We start from the raw sequence: 15914 nt of genomic DNA on the forward strand, positions 1-15914 counted from the left end.
TTCTAAAAGCATGCTCCACACCTCATTCCTTTCAGCTTTTGGAAGCCACTTTAGATTCTTAAAACTTGAGTTGAGTGCTGTCGCTGTCTTTAGAAATCTCCCATTGGTACCTTCTTTGCGTTTTGTCAGACCTGCAGTGAAAGTGTTCTTAAAATGAACAACATGTGCTGGGTCATCATCCAAGACTGCTGTAGCATGAAATATATGGCAGAATGCCAGTAAAACAGAGCAGGTACATACAATTCTCCTCCCCCTCACCCCCGAAGGAGTTTGGTCACAAATTTGTTTAACATATTTTTAATGACCGTTATCAGCATGGATGCATGTCCTCTGGAATGGAGGCCGAAGCATTAAGGGCATGTGAATGTTTAGCATATCTGGCACATAAATACCTTGCAATGTTGGCTATAAAAGTGCTATGGCAAATGACTGTTCTCACTTTCTGGTAACATTGTAAATAAGAGGGCATCATTCTCTCCTGTATCATAGAATCATAGAATATCAGGGTTGGAAGGGACCCCAGAAGGTCATCTAGTCCAACCCCCTGCTCAAAGCAGGACCAAGTCCCAGTTAAATCATCCCAGCCAGGGCTTTGTCAAGCCTGACCTTAAAAACCTCTAAGGAAGGAGATTCTACCACCTCCCTAGGTAACGCATTCCAGTGTTTCACCACCCTCTTAGTGAAAAAGTTTTTCCTAATATCCAATCTAAACCTCCCCCATTGCAACTTGAGACCATTACTCCTCGTTCTGTCATCTGCTACCATTGAGAACAGTCTAGAGCCATCCTCTTTGAAACCCCCTTTCAGGTAGTTGAAAGCAGCTATCAAATCCCCCCTCATTCTTCTCTTCTGCAGACTAAACAATCCCAGCTCCCTCAGCCTCTCCTCATAAGTCATGTGCTCTAGACCCCTAATCATTTTTGTTGCCCTTCGTTGTACTCTTTCCAATTTATCCACATCCTTCCTGTAGTGTGGGGCCCAAAACTGGACACAGTACTCCAGATGAGGCCTCACCAGTGTCGAATAGAGGGGAACGATCACGTCCCTCGATCTGCTCGCTATGCCCCTACTTATACAACCCAAAATGCCATTGGCCTTCTTGGCAACAAGGGCACACTGCTGACTCATATCCAGCTTCTCGTCCACTGTCACCCCTAGGTCCTTTTCCGCAGAACTGCTGCCGAGCCATTCGGTCCCTAGTCTGTAGCGGTGCATTGGATTCTTCCATCCTAAGTGCAGGACCCTGCACTTATCCTTATTGAACCTCATTAGATTTCTTTTGGCCCAATCCTCCAATTTGTCTAGGTCCTTCTGTATCCTATCCCTCCCCTCCAGCGTATCTACCACTCCTCCCAGTTTAGTATCATCCGCAAATTTGCTGAGAGTGCAATCCACACCATCCTCCAGATCATTTATGAAGATATTGAACAAAACGGGCCCCAGGACCGACCCCTGGGGCACTCCACTTGACACCGGCTGCCAACTAGACATGGAGCCATTGATCACTACCCGTTGAGCCCGACAATCTAGCCAGCTTTCTACCCACCTTATAGTGCATTCATCCAGCCCATACTTCCTTAACTTGCTGACAAGAATGCTGTGGGAGACCGTGTCAAAAGCTTTGCTAAAGTCAAGAAACAATACATCCACTGCTTTCCCTTCATCCACAGAACCAGTAATCTCATCATAAAAGGCGATTAGATTAGTCAGGCATGACCTTCCCTTGGTGAATCCATGCTGACTGTTCCTGATCACTTTCCTCTCCTCTAAGTGCTTCAGGATTGATTCTTTGAGGACCTGCTCCATGATTTTTCCAGGGACTGAGGTGAGGCTGACCGGCCTGTAGTTCCCAGGATCCTCCTTCTTCCCTTTTTTAAAGATGGGCACTACATTAGCCTTTTTCCAGTCATCCGGGACTTCCCCCGTTCGCCACGAGTTTTCAAAGATAATGGCCAAGGGCTCTGCAATCACAGCCGCCAATTCCTTCAGCACTCTCGGATGCAATTCGTCCGGCCCCATGGACTTGTGCACGTCCAGCTTTTCTAAATAGTCCCTAACCACCTCTATCTCTACAGAGGGCTGGCCATCTCTTCCCCATTTTGTGTTGCCCAGCACAGCAGTCTGGGAGCTGACCTTGTTAGTGAAAACAGAGGCAAAAAAAGCATTGAGTACATTAGCTTTTTCCACATCCTCTGTCACTAGCTTGCCTCCCTCATTCAGTAAGGGGCCCACACTTTCCTTGGCTTTCTTCTTGTTGCCAACATACCTGAAGAAACCCTTCTTGTTACTCTTGACATCTCTTGCTAGCTGCAGCTCCAGGTGCGATTTGGCCCTCCTGATATCTTTCCTACATGCCCGAGCAATATTTTTATACTCTTCCCTGGTCATATGTCCAACCTTCCACTTCTTGTAAGCTTCTTTTTTATGTTTAAGATCCGCTAGGATTTCACCATTAAGCCAAGCTGGTCGCCTGCCATATTTACTATTCTTTCGACTCATCGGGATGGTTTGTCCCTGTAACCTCAACAGGGATTCCTTGAAATACAGCCAGCTCTCCTGGACTCCCTTCCCTTTCATGTTAGTCCCCCAGGGGATCCTGGCCATCTGTTCCCTGAGGGAGTCAAAGTCTGCTTTCCTGAAGTCCAGGGTCCGTATCCTGCTGCTTACCTTTCTTCCCTGCGTCAGGATCCTGAACTCAACCAACTCATGGTCACTGCCTCCCAGATTCCCATCCACTTTTGCTTCCCCCACTAATTCTACCCGGTTTGTGAGCAGCAGGTCAAGAAAAGCGCTCCCCCTAGTTGGCTCCCCTAGCACTTGCACCAGGAAATTGTCCCCTACGCTTTCCAAAAACTTCCTGGATTGTCTATGCACCGCTGTATTGCTCTCCCAGCAGATATCAGGAAAATTAAAGTCACCCATGAGAATCAGGGCATGCGATCTAGTAGCTTCCGTGAGTTGCCGGAAGAAAGCCTCATCCACCTCATCCCCCTGGTCCGGTGGTCTATAGCAGACTCCCACCATGACATCACTCTTGTTGCACACACTTCTAAACTTAATCCAGAGACACTCAGGTTTTTCCACAGTTTCGTACCGGAGCTCTGAGCAGTCATACTGCTCCCTTACATACAGTGCTACTCCCCCACCTTTTCTGCCCTGCCTGTCCTTCCTGAACAGTTTATAACCATCCATGACTGTACTCCAGTCATGTGAGTTATCCCACCAAGTCTCTGTTATTCCAATCACGTCATAATTCCTTGACATCACCAGGACCTCCAGTTCTCCCTGCTTGTTTCCAAGGCTTTGTGCATTTGTATATAAGCACTTGAGATAACCTGTTGATCGCCCCTCATTCCCAGTATGAGGCAGGAGCCCTCCCCTCACAGACCTTCCTGCCTGTGCTTCCTCCCGGTATCCCGCTTTCCCACTTACCTCAGGGCTTTGGTCTCCTTCCCCCGGTGAACCTAGTTTAAAGCCCTCCTCACTAGGTTAGCCAGCCTGCTGGCAAAGATGTTCTTCCCTCTCTTCGTAAGATGGAGCCCGTCTCTGCCCAGCACTCCTCCTTCATGGAACACCATCCCATGGTCAAAGAATCCAAAGCCTTCTCTCCGACACCACCTGCGTAGCCATTCGTTGACCTCCACGATTCGACGGTCCCTACCCAGGCCTTTTCCTTCCACGGGGAGGATGGACGAGAACACCACTTGCGCCTCCAACTCCTTTATCCTTCTTCCCAGAGCCACGTAGTCCGCAGTGATCCGCTCAAGGTCATTCTTGGCAGTATCATTGGTGCCCACGTGGAGAAGCAGGAAGGGGTAGCGATCCGAGCGCTTGATGAGTCTCGGCAGTCTCTCCGTCACATCACGAATCTTAGCCCCTGGCAAGCAGCAGACTTCTCGGTTTTCCCGGTCAGGGCGGCAGATAGATGACTCAGTCCCCCGGAGGAGAGAGTCCCCGACCACCACCACCCGCCTTCTCCTCTTGGGAGTGGTGGTCGTGGAACCCCCAACCTCAGGACATCGCATCTCATGCCTCCCAACCAGCGGAGTCTCCTTCCTTCCTCCTTCTGTAGATGTAAACAAACTTGTTTGTCTTGGCGTGGCTGAACAAAAAGTAGGACTGAGAGGACTCCTAGGCTCTAAAGTTTTACTTTGTTTTGTTTTTTAGTGCAGTTGTGTAACAAAAAAAAACTACATTTGTAACTTGCACTTTCATGGCAAAGATTGCTACTACAGCACTTGTATAAGATGAATTGAAAAATACTATTTCTTTTGTTTGATTTTTACAGTGCAAATATTTGTAATAAAAATGACACTTTGATTTAAATTATGACATAGAATACAATATATATGAAAATGTAGAAAAACATCCAAAATATTTAATAAATTTCAATTGGTATTCTATTGTTTAACAGTGCAATTAAAATTGCAAATAATTGCTATTAATTTTTTTGAGTTAAGCGCGTGAGTTAACTGCAATGAATTAACAGCCCTAAACGAAAGGTTTAAAAAAAACTGGGCATGTTTAGTCTTTAGAAAAGAAAACTAAGACACCTGATAAGTCTTCAAATATGTTATGGGGTGTTATAAAGAGGATGGTGATCAATTGTTTGCTATGTCCCTTTAAGCCCATTACTACAAATCCTGCCTTCATCTGCACCACGGGAGCATAAGGTTAGATATTAGAAAATTTTTCCTAATTTCTCTAATTCCCTAATTCTAAGGGTAGTTAAGGGTAAGTATACAGACTTTCAATCACCATCATTTGAGGTTTATTAGTAACAGTTTGGACAAACACTTGTCAGGGATGTTCTGGATTTACTTGGTCCTATCTTAGCACAGGGGGCTGGACTTGATTACTTCTTGAGGTCCCTTCCAGCCCTACATTTTTGTGTCTTTATAATCTTTAAAATTGCACTTCTCGTGATTAGAATACCACACTGACCTTCACTGTGCTTGCTTTTCTTGTGTGTCACAATAAAACAGCGGTGTTCATTTTTTCTTTACATATAAAGGAAAGAGAGAATCCTAAGTATTGTCACTTGCCAATATCACACAAAATGTATATTAGCAAAGCAACAAGTAGCATACTGTATGCTGACACTTTATTTCTTTATAGATATATCCATTTAAGAACAGTCTCAACTTCAGTTACATCAGGTAATCATTCTAACATCACTCTGAAGAGCTGATGAGGAACTAAGCGGTTAGAAACACAATATTAGCCAGTGTTTGTAGTATTTTTCTGATGCTTGTGTATTTAAATGTATATATGTCACAGTTTTCAGCCAGCTATGTTCATATTCCCCCTCTGTGGCCCAGGAAGGGCTCCGACTTCAGGTTTCCAGCTCCCAGCCATCACCTCTCTTGGGAGAGACTGGTGTGTCTCTCCCTCCTTACCAGGGATTTTAAGGCAGTGTGGCTCCCTGCCTCACATTGTGATATCCCCAGCAAGCCAAACTGCCTAAGAGGCCAGTGCCTGCACTTTGCTTTCACTCCAAGGGCTATGAGCAATGTATTGCCCCAAGTTATAAGTTACCACTGATTTCCTTCTGAGCAAGCACATTTATTCTTAAGGTAAAAGAATTAAAGAGAAAACACATTTAAAGGAACCTACACACATGCTTCAGAGTGAACCAGAGGTCATCCCTCAACTCCAATTTACAGTAACTCCTCACTTAAAGTCGTCCCGGTTAACGTTGTTACGTTACTGATCAATTAAGGAATATGCTTGTTTAAAGTTGTGCAATGCTCCCTTATAACGTTGTTTGGCAGCCGCTTGCTTTGTCCACTGCTTGCAGGAAGAGCAGCCCATTGCAGCTAGCTGGTGGGGGCTTGAAACCAGGGTGGAGCGGCAGCCCCCTATCAGCTCCCTGCTCCCCTAAGTTCCCTGTGCAGCAGCTGCCGAGCAGGCTACCAATTGCCGGCAGTTCAGATGTCCCTCCCCCCACTGCCATGAGCTGCTCCCTGGAGCCTCCTGCTTGCTGTGCAGGGGAGGGGGGAAGAAGGGGGCTAATGTCAGGATGTCCCCCTCCCCCTATGCCAGCCCTCCCCCACTTAAACCTCCATATAGAGCAGGGTGGGGACACAACAGGGCTCAGGACAGATAGAGCTTGCTGGCCGCAGCTGCTGTCTCAACTTCCTGATCTATTTAAAAAGGCAATGTACTTAGAATGATTTCAGTGTACTTAAAGGGGCAATGTGTATCTCTCTCTTCTGCCCCACCCCCCTCCCCTGGCCCACACACACAGGGTGTGTGTGTCTGTCTGCCATGCTGTCTCCCCTCACACCATTTATGCTGCCTTGTAGAGTGTGCGGCTACATTAACAATGTGTTAACCCTTGAGGGCTCAGCTGAATGCGAGTTCATCATTTAGCAGTAAGGCATTCCCTGGGAAATATCCCACCCTCTTCTACCCTCTAACTTCACCACCTCAACTAAGCTTCACAATCATCATTGCTGTGTACAGTATTAAATTGTTTGTTTAAAACTTATACTGTGTGTGTGTGTGTGTGTGTGTGTGTGTGTGTGTGTATGTATGTATGTATTATTTCAGCCAGGACAAACTTAGGGCTAGTCTACAGTACCGTGCTACATCGGTGCAGCTGCACCACATCTGGTGAAGACACGCTTTGCTGACAGGAGAGCGTATCCTGCTTACATAGCATGGGGAGGACATGCTTTAAGTCAATGTAACTTGGGTTGGTCAGGGGGGTGATTTTTCATACACCTGAGCAACATAAGTTACATCAACTTAAGCAGTAGTGTAGACAGGGCCATAATGAACTACACTGTACAGATGGGTCTGATACTGATCTCACACATAGAATCATCGAATATTAGAGTTGGAAAGGACCTCAGGACGTCATCTAGTCCAATCCCCTGCTCAAAGCAGGACCAACACCAACTAAATCATCCCATTACACTGGTGTAAATAGCAATGAACTCCACTAACACATTTCAGTATAGTGTAAAACTATTATGGAGATCTATGGGGTTAGTAGATTGGTTAGTGTGGATTATTTTCAAGGGGAATAATTGCTCAACAAATTCTCTGAGAGAGTTGCCCTACTACTTACTTCTGTGGGTGGTTTTTTGTGGTTGATATTTCAGGCTGTTGCAGATAAAGCCATCCTGTTTGGGGATGATTTTAGTAGGGTCCCTTTTGTAGCTTGCTCTATGCATTTGTATTTGAGCACCTACTTGTGGAAACTACCCATTCTATCGGGGAGGGAATAGGTGCAGTGGACAAGGATCCTAGGCTACTGTTTGTTGACCTTGTATTTTCACCACAATGTTCTATTGGCAGAATGAAGTGAGGCCGTACATTCATCTCAATGACATTTGTCCATCTGTATGTAACATGACAACTTTTCAGAACCTTGTGGGAATGTTCTCGATATTAGTCTCACTCTTGAGCTAGTATTTGGACTGAGATTGGAGGAGGAAGAGCTGGAAAATTTACCCATATCATGGACTACATTTTTCTTACCTTGCTTAAGGTTGGGGCAGTCTTCTCCTGTGAAGACAGTAGACTTGTCTGGTGTCTGTACAGTACCTAGCACTAGTACAGTAGGGCTTTGTAAGTTAGTGTAGTAATCCTAGATGGAACTGAGATTTCTCAAACCATGGTTTGAACTATTACTTACCACTAATGAGTAAGTAGTTTCTCTAAAGAATTTGCAAGATACTTTTCATCAATGTCATTGGTGCTGCCCAGTCGAAGTCAGATGTGAAACCCATGAGTTTATTGTGAATTAAGGTTACTGCTGTCTGGGGAAGGCTGTAAGCAGAGACAGATCTAGTTCTCAGCTGCTGGAAACACTCTACAGCAGCAGTGGAGTCAAGATGCTATCCTTATCCTCTTTTAAATAGAAGTTAACTTTTTAGAAAGATTAGGCAGATTTTAGTGCCCATCATACACTCTAGTAGGCCCCTTAAATGTTGTTTAACTCACCCAAAATCTTGTATAACAATATATAGACTTGTGTGTAGGCTGCTTGGAAGCTTTCCCTAATTCAGAATATGTCTCTTGGTTCAGGGCAGGGTTAACTAGAGAGAACTATGTGACGGTTTGAGCAATTTTTGTGTCAGCTTATTAACTTCATTTTTTTTGAGAATGCCAGTTATATTAGAACCTCTGTTTTGAATGTAATCTTAAGTGTAGGTTTGAGCATTCTTTGTGTACCAGGAGTTTGATTTATAGCACAGAGACTGTCTGGAAAGTTGTGATAGAGCAATTAAGGGGTTAACTAGGGAACCAGAATTCCCACAGCCAGATGGACTGTAGGGAGAATGAATCTAAGCATCTGGAGGCTCAGGAGGACTGAGGGACTGCTTCCAGGATCTAGGTAGCATCTCATTGCCCAAGAACAGTGTCTGACACACACAGTCTGCTGCACCAGGAGAGATTCCCTGAGACCCAGATTTAGGAACAGTGATCAGTCGCTACCCAGAGTCAAAGAGCTTAACTACATATGAGTTTCAGCAGCTGGAGCCCATCACAACAGAATGATGTTTGTCCAGAGAGTGGTACTGGTCTAAGCTGTGACAAACATATTGTGGTTTTTGCACCACACTTGGTACTGGCTGCCAGTCAACTTCTGGTTGAGTCAGTGTTTCCAGTTAAATCTATATACAGGTCCTAGGGCTTGGATACCTCTCTGACCCGCCGTGCTGCCTGCCTACCTTTCTCCAGAATGCTTAAACTAAACTCCCAAGATTAAGAACTAAGGGGTCTGTTGGACAGAGTATTTTTAGTAGCAGGTATGTCTCTGGAATTTTCTCTTGCCAGGAATACATCTGAACCTTAGCCTGGCCACATTCAGAAGGAATCGTGAAACTTGTCAGGCTAGCTTTCTGCCTGCTGCTGGCTCAGTTCCTCTCATTTTTTGATTAGTGAAATTTTCTTGATGTCTTTAAAATGGTGTTGGTTGTGATGTAGGCTAACCTTTAATCTAAACCATGTAAAATGAGCCCAGATACTTATAAATGCTTGCAATAATATGTATTTAAAAGTTTGTATGAAATTGTTACCTACGGGGTTAGACAGCTTTCTTTTCTTTATAGTGTATAGAAAATGTGTAATAAAGTAATATGCCTTCTGTTACTTTTCCTAGCAAACATGCCAATGAGTATCCGATCCAGAATCTTCGTTTACATTTTATCTAATTGGAAGCTCTCATTTTAATTTTAACATGTCCAGGAGATAGCAAAATGAACAATCATTAAAAGCTTGGTTTTTGTTAATGCAACACAGAATTGCCCTTAATATTGAAGAATATCTGAGTAACTTATACAGTTCAGTAATAGAATTAAAAACAAAAACAGAGTAGAAATATATCTTTCTCCCTTTTGTTTCTTGTTCTCCTCCCCTTGACTGCTTCATGTTTAGCCAGGTCAAGGCAACTACATTTTGAAATCCCCTTACATAAATGGTTCTATTCTTTGATAATCAAGAGAGCTGACCATTATTATACTCTTAATCATGGTTAAACTGCAGCTAGCAATATTCAATAAATTAAGTTACATTTATGCTCTAGAGTCTGTTTAGAAACAGAAATAGCTATGGTTGGCTTGCCACACATTCCTACTCTTTTTAGACTTGATAAATTTAACAATTATTTGTACGGTGAAATCTCATTTTTTTTCATGTAGTTCCCACTTTTTTAATATAGTCAGGCTTCTGAAATAACACGATCATCATGGTGTAAGGGTGATGTAGAAATTAGATACCAGTAAGCTTTTATTCAGTACCAGGAATAGGATTGAAACAATAACAATTAGAATTGCAAAACACTTTATTTGAAGATTTATTTGCCCTGCTGTCATAACTGGGGGAGGGTCGGGGAGAGTGATGGGCACATGGCTGGCCCAATTTTGAGTGAGTGGTATTGTGACCCTGTATTCCTGATTTATGTCCTTGGTTGTGCATGGCTTTGTTCAAGCTGCTTCTCTGATATTTACCTACATAGTCTTTACATTTGATATGAAATGCACATTTTACACTTCTATGTTTTGAGGCTATTTTAATGTGTTGTTAACATTCAGTTTTCATGTATGGATGTTGTATTTGTACAGGAAATTATTTTGTGCCCGCCTCTGAGATTATTGTTGTAGAAGAAACTGAAATTGACGAGAAGCAATGTAGTAGTGGAAAATGGCAAAAAATGGGAAAGCCGCATGCTTTTACAGGTAGGGAAACTACTCCTATTTTCAGAATGCTACAGAAATTGCTTAACTGTAATAATCTGTAGATATTTTAAGGGGGACTTGAATTTAAGAGCTGTACAAAGAATTTTTTATAAACAGAACTATTGGTCAAGAGCCTGGCTTTTTATTATCGTTAAAGGTGTTTTAATCATATTTTTCCTTCATGGCTCATCTCCTTCTCTTTGGTCCCACAATGAAGTTGTAACCCTTATTTACTACATCTCACTGTTGTGAAGTAAATATTGTGGCATCACAGATTCTGTATTACTCCACTAGAAAATCAAATAAGAGATGCTGTCCTCATGAAAACTCCAATCATTATTAATGATCAGACTGTGTGAGAAAAGATCTTTCACAAGTTTTTCAAAGTGTGAAGACTTTCTTTTATGTAAGCACTTCAATTGTACAATCAAGTGAGATACAATGGTACTCTAACCTGCTTAGTGATATAATGGCAATCCACTGTACTGCTAACTGTGGAAAGTGGACTTGAATGTACTTGCCCAAGGTTTTATGGAAGGACTAAATGCGAGAAAATAGTATGTAATGATTTGGTGATTCTCTTCCACACGCACACATGCTTCTCAAGAGACTGAAATTGGCTTTCAGCTTCTCCCTCTTCCTTTCAGCTTCCTGCAAACTGATGTGATATTTAAAAGAGGGTACTGAGGACTGGGTGTTTTTTCTGACATGAACTTTGCAAGCTTTATGGCATATAATTTTTCAAAACAAAAGAAATTCAGGCAGTATGAATGCTGCAACTCTTGTAAGCAACTATGTAATAACCTATTGTCCTTTCCTCTGGGCATGCTGAGAAGTATCTTTAAAAAATCATTCACATTTGAGCAGTTACTGTAAGCTGAAATGTGTCGGGGAGGAATTACTGTTTTTAAGTTGTGAAAAATACTTTGAATGTTGTCCTCTTACAAACACACACACAAAGTTTTCCTATTAGAATTATGAGAAATAGAAACCTTTCTGTAGGGGGTAGTAGTGTCTTTTGGTCCACTAATATGTTGTCTTTTAAATATATTGCACAGATTTTTAAAACTAGGGCTTCAACGCACAATTAAGTATATTTCATTGTTGCAATAAATATAGAATGCATAAATGTTTTTCTTTTTCTTTTTTAATATATATAGTATATTACGTGAAAAGAGCACAAAAACACCGCTGGCGGTGCAGCGAAGTAACATTTTGGTGCGTTGATGAGCAACTGTGTAACCAGTGGATACAGGCACTTAAAGAACTACTTGAGTTACAGAGTAAGTTGTTTGACTAAATTACTGAAATATACAACATTATTTTCATGGCACCTACAGCGATTTAGTTCAGTTTCTATTAATGTGACTAACTCAGCCCTTAAGCCCAGCTCATGCCCTCCTAAGGAAGAGCAGTTGGGGATAGGAGGTGTGCTGCATTTGAGCTGGCAAGTATCTGATACTCCACTGTCACAAGGTGCAAGGCAGCGTAGTCATTAATGCCTAGGGTTTGACATTCACTTTCCATAACAGATCAGAATAGTAGGGTTCTTATTGATTTGTCCAAGTGTAAATGACTGTGTAAAGCACTGGAGAATGTGGGGCCTGCAGACTTTCCATAGTAATGTGAATGAATGAGTGGGGTTTTTGCATACATTCATGCTGATAAGGAATCCTGGACCACTGCATAAACATTTGTATGTTAGCCAGGGGTGATGCTGCTACAGAATAACCATTCCATCCATAGTATCTCCTGCATCTCCTGAAACTTCATTAGGTTAAAAAACACACTGCTGCTTAAGCTCTTCTTCCTCCACCCCACTTGTATTGATGGAAAATCCTTTGGAGCATGGACTATGGGCTTGTCTACGCTTAAAATGCTGCAGTGGTGCAGCTTCAGTACTTCACTAAAGACGCTTCCTATGCTGACAGGAGGTGTTTTCCCGTTGGTATAGCTAATCCACTTGCCCGAGAGGCGGTAGATCAGTTTATTGCATCGCTCAGGAGTGTGGATTTTTCACACCCCTGACCAGCGTAGCTATGCCAACTTTATTTCCTAGTGTAGACCAGATCTATGTGTTTATAAAGCACCTAGAATGATGAGCCTCTAACTACAAGCCCAGTAGAACTATTTATAGCCTTAAGCACGGAGAACGAACATCTGATAATAACTTGGTTAATGTTTCTTCCAATAAAACAAGTTACAGTGCTCGCACCAGTGTCAGCTACTTCAGAGTGCTTGGTAGTTGCTGGCTGTATAGTTCCTGTTATACCAGTATTGCTTTGTTTTCGAAGTACTTTGTATGCATTACTTATGAAAGGAGGAGATCAAAGAGACAAAATCTTCACTCAGTTTTCCCATTCTGCACCTATTGTGACGAGGCGTTTGCCTTAACTGGGAATTTGCTTGCCTTGGGTATTTGTTCAGAATCTTAATGTTGCTTAAAACTGCTTTTTAAAATAAGATGGAGGGAATTATTGTTGAATGGTTTTAATGTTATTCCAGGACTAACCGTGAGCTGTCCAGAAACTTGAATATGTGAATCCTTTGGTTTCATCGATTTTGAGGTCAGAAGGGACCATTGGCTCATCTAATCTGACCTCCTATAAGACAGAACAGAGAATTTCACCTTCTTACCCCAGTGTTGAGCTCAATAGTTTGCTTAAGGCTTATGGGATCTCTGTGTATGGCTGCACATATGAATATGTATGATTGATATTGTCTGGAAAATTTCCTTACTGAGTTGAGAGGTGCAACTTTCCTCTCAAGTATAACACATACTGATAAGCTCTTCAGGAAAGGGACCATATCTTCCTCTATCTTGACACATCTACAAAGTGGTGAAATTTTGCATCTAAGACATGAAATCAGGGCCCCAATCTTGATCAGGGCCAATGGACACTGCTCTAATAAAATACTAATTTATCAGATTATATTCAATACTATGCTAGAGACATTGAGAAAGGTGAACTTGCTGAATGCCCTTTTTGTGGTTGGACCAAGAGAGTGAATTATACAGTTTTAAATCTGCACTTCTGGAATAGGTGTCTGAGAGAGAAGCTAGTTTGCCTTTTCTGGGATTGAGGACAAGCGCATTTGAAATCATAATTTTATCACAGTGTCTTTGTAAAAATGACACTTTTTAGTTCTCCTCGTTTGTCTAAATAATTTCTGTATTAAATGTACTCAGTTTAAAAATAAAAATAAATGCTATGGTCAGCCTACACACTGAGCCTGTGCTCTGAATGTCAAGCTGGGTGCTTTTCTTCTCGTGCAATATCACCATTAATAAAAGCTTTGCTGGGCAGATTGAGCTCAAAATTATTTCTGCAACTTTGTGTTTAGACTGTGCCCTCAGCAACGTATGTGCAACTCCCAACAGTTACAATGGATTTGCTCATGTGTAAGTGTCTGAAATTTAGTAAACCATGATGATGCAGAAAAAGGAGTATAATCCAGTTTCTTTTCAGAGTAGCAGCCATGTTAGTCTATATTCGCAAAAAGAAAAGGAGTACTTGTGGCACCTTAGAGACTAACAAGTTTATTTGAGCATAAGCTTTCGTGAGCTACAGCTCACTTCATCGGATGCATTCAGTGGGAAAACCACTGAATGCATCCGATGAACTGAGCTGTAGCTCACGAAAGATTATGCTCAAATAAACTTGTTAGTCTCTAAGGTGCCACAAGTACTCCTTTTCCAGTTTTTCTCTTTTTTGTCTCTGAATAATCACACAAGACATATCTTTTGTGTAAAAAGGTGTTTGCATAAATATCTCTCTGATACAGCCTGTAAGACTATTCTGTGATGCCAAAGAATGAATTGAACGTTAGGTTTGTAGGACTGATTCTAAGGACTAGTGAATGAGTTGCAATATACAGCCAGTGCCGGAAAAAAGTCTTGTCTTTGCAATGTCCGATTTGGCTATATAAGAAACCATGTTACTATAATATGGATAGCCTTGATTCTTTGCAAAGACCTAGGTGATACATTCGGTATTTATCTTATATTCCTTTCAAAGTTGTCTTAATTCAGCCAACCTGGTGCTTTTTACCATGTTCCAGTGCAGATGATGATTGTGATGAAGCTGGTCAAAATATAGAAATTTTCTGTGAATTTTTTTTTTCAAAAATTTGTTTGTGTTTTCCTCAAAGATTCAAATTTTGGAATTTTCAGTCAGTCCTGTGTTTGTTTGTTTTTTGTTTGTTTGTTGAAACATACAAAGCTGTGAAAAGCATCTCACCTTGAGTCTCAAAATTTAGGCTAACTGGCCTTAGGTTACCAACTGTTTTAGAAAGGGACAGTGTGGTTGAAGGTCTGTCATGAGATCTAGATTCTATTTCGAGTTCAATCACAGATTTCCACTTAGTGCTTGGCAAGTTTACTAATATCTATTTTAGTTAATCTTACCTTTTTAAAATAGGGATAATAATCAATACCTCCATAGAGAAATTTTGAATCTTAATTAATTAATGTTATCAAAGCACAGATATATCCTAAGGCCCTCTAGCAGTGGAAAGCATTCTCATTTAATGTGTCTATTTGAATAGCCCTGTTGTGATAGGTGTTTTTGGTTCCTTGACTCGACTGACTTTGGGGTCAAATTGAAGTCCTTTCAGCTAGACTTCAGACAGTAATGGTAGATATTCTTAGATTATATTGAGTTCAGATCTTCAGAGCAGTTTCCCGCAGTTCAGAATATGCTTTTACAAAATATACTTACCACTTTTCTGTCACATGAAGGATCATTCAATTGCCTGTTACAAAAGCTATTTTCTAGAATTCTATTCATGAAATACCTTCTATACAGGGATATTTCTATATTCATCTCACCCACAGGATGCATACAGTTACTATGCTCATTTTTTCCAAGGACAAGATAATATGCCTCTTTCCAGTTGCCTCCTTAGCTTGTATCTTATTGGTAGCTCTGATGCCATTGTCATTTCATTTAGTGGAAAGGCAAGGTGAATGCAGAACTGCCTGAAAGTAATATGAACTTTCTGCTGCTCTTTCCATATAATAAGGAACCCATTTAATCCTCACACTAAGGAGTGTAAAATAAAATCTTTTATTCAAATTGACTCTGTTCACTAACAAAATATTTTATAAGAGTATGTATTTAAATGTAATAACTTAGAATTAAAAAATAAATGTATCAAAAATGGCTTGTTTTTATACTCAAGTGCCTAACAATGCGGCGTGTTTGTTTTCCTGCCCCCCTCCCTCCCAGAATCTAGACCAAAGCAACTGCTGGTATATATTAATCCATATGGAGGAAAACGGCAAGGGAAGAGGATCTATGAACAAAAAGTGGCTCCATTGTTTAGTCTAGCTTCCATCTCTACTGATGTTATTAGTGAGTAATGTTAATATTTTACTTCAATCTCTCATTAAATATAAAATGAAATTCTTTAAAGCAACTCTTCCTTACAGCTTAAGAAAATGTCTTTTTAGAATTCCGCTTTCTGCATTAATAAGTGTATGAAATGGAACAGTAACTGATTTCTAGCTGATTTAGCTATAGCCCTGCAATTCACAAATGAGGGTGATGTAGCAATGCACCATTTATTTCAGTACACTGGTGATCATTTTGTAGGTAGTGATGCATCCAAGCTATTTAAGAGAGCCTTCTTTTTCCACTTAAAATAAATAGATAAATAAAATTTTCCATTTAAAACTGCATAGGTAGTTACTCAGATGAAATATTACTAATTATACAG

General features: G+C 41.3%; 1 protein-coding gene across 3 annotated transcripts in view; it reads left to right on the forward strand.

Annotated features, from left to right (window-relative positions):
* The window catches only part of CERK (ceramide kinase), an 80789-nt gene that overhangs the window by 17302 nt on the left and 47573 nt on the right, over window positions 1-15914 (forward strand). The window contains exons 1-4 of one of the 3 annotated variants that reach the window (XM_043496390.1): window positions 5045-5159; window positions 10080-10193; window positions 11354-11476; window positions 15425-15550. In XM_043496390.1, the coding sequence (XP_043352325.1) occupies window positions 5060-5159; window positions 10080-10193; window positions 11354-11476; window positions 15425-15550 (463 nt within the window). In that variant the 5' untranslated portion in view covers window positions 5045-5059. Of the gene's footprint in view, window positions 1-5044; window positions 5160-10079; window positions 10194-11353; window positions 11477-15424; window positions 15551-15914 lie in introns of those variants that run through there. The other 2 variants (XM_038373224.2, XM_043496395.1) reach the window with 2 other exon arrangements.

The sequence above is a fragment of the Dermochelys coriacea genome, chromosome 1 (assembly GCF_009764565.3).
Source record: "Dermochelys coriacea isolate rDerCor1 chromosome 1, rDerCor1.pri.v4, whole genome shotgun sequence".
Taxonomy (NCBI): Eukaryota; Metazoa; Chordata; order Testudines; family Dermochelyidae; genus Dermochelys; species Dermochelys coriacea.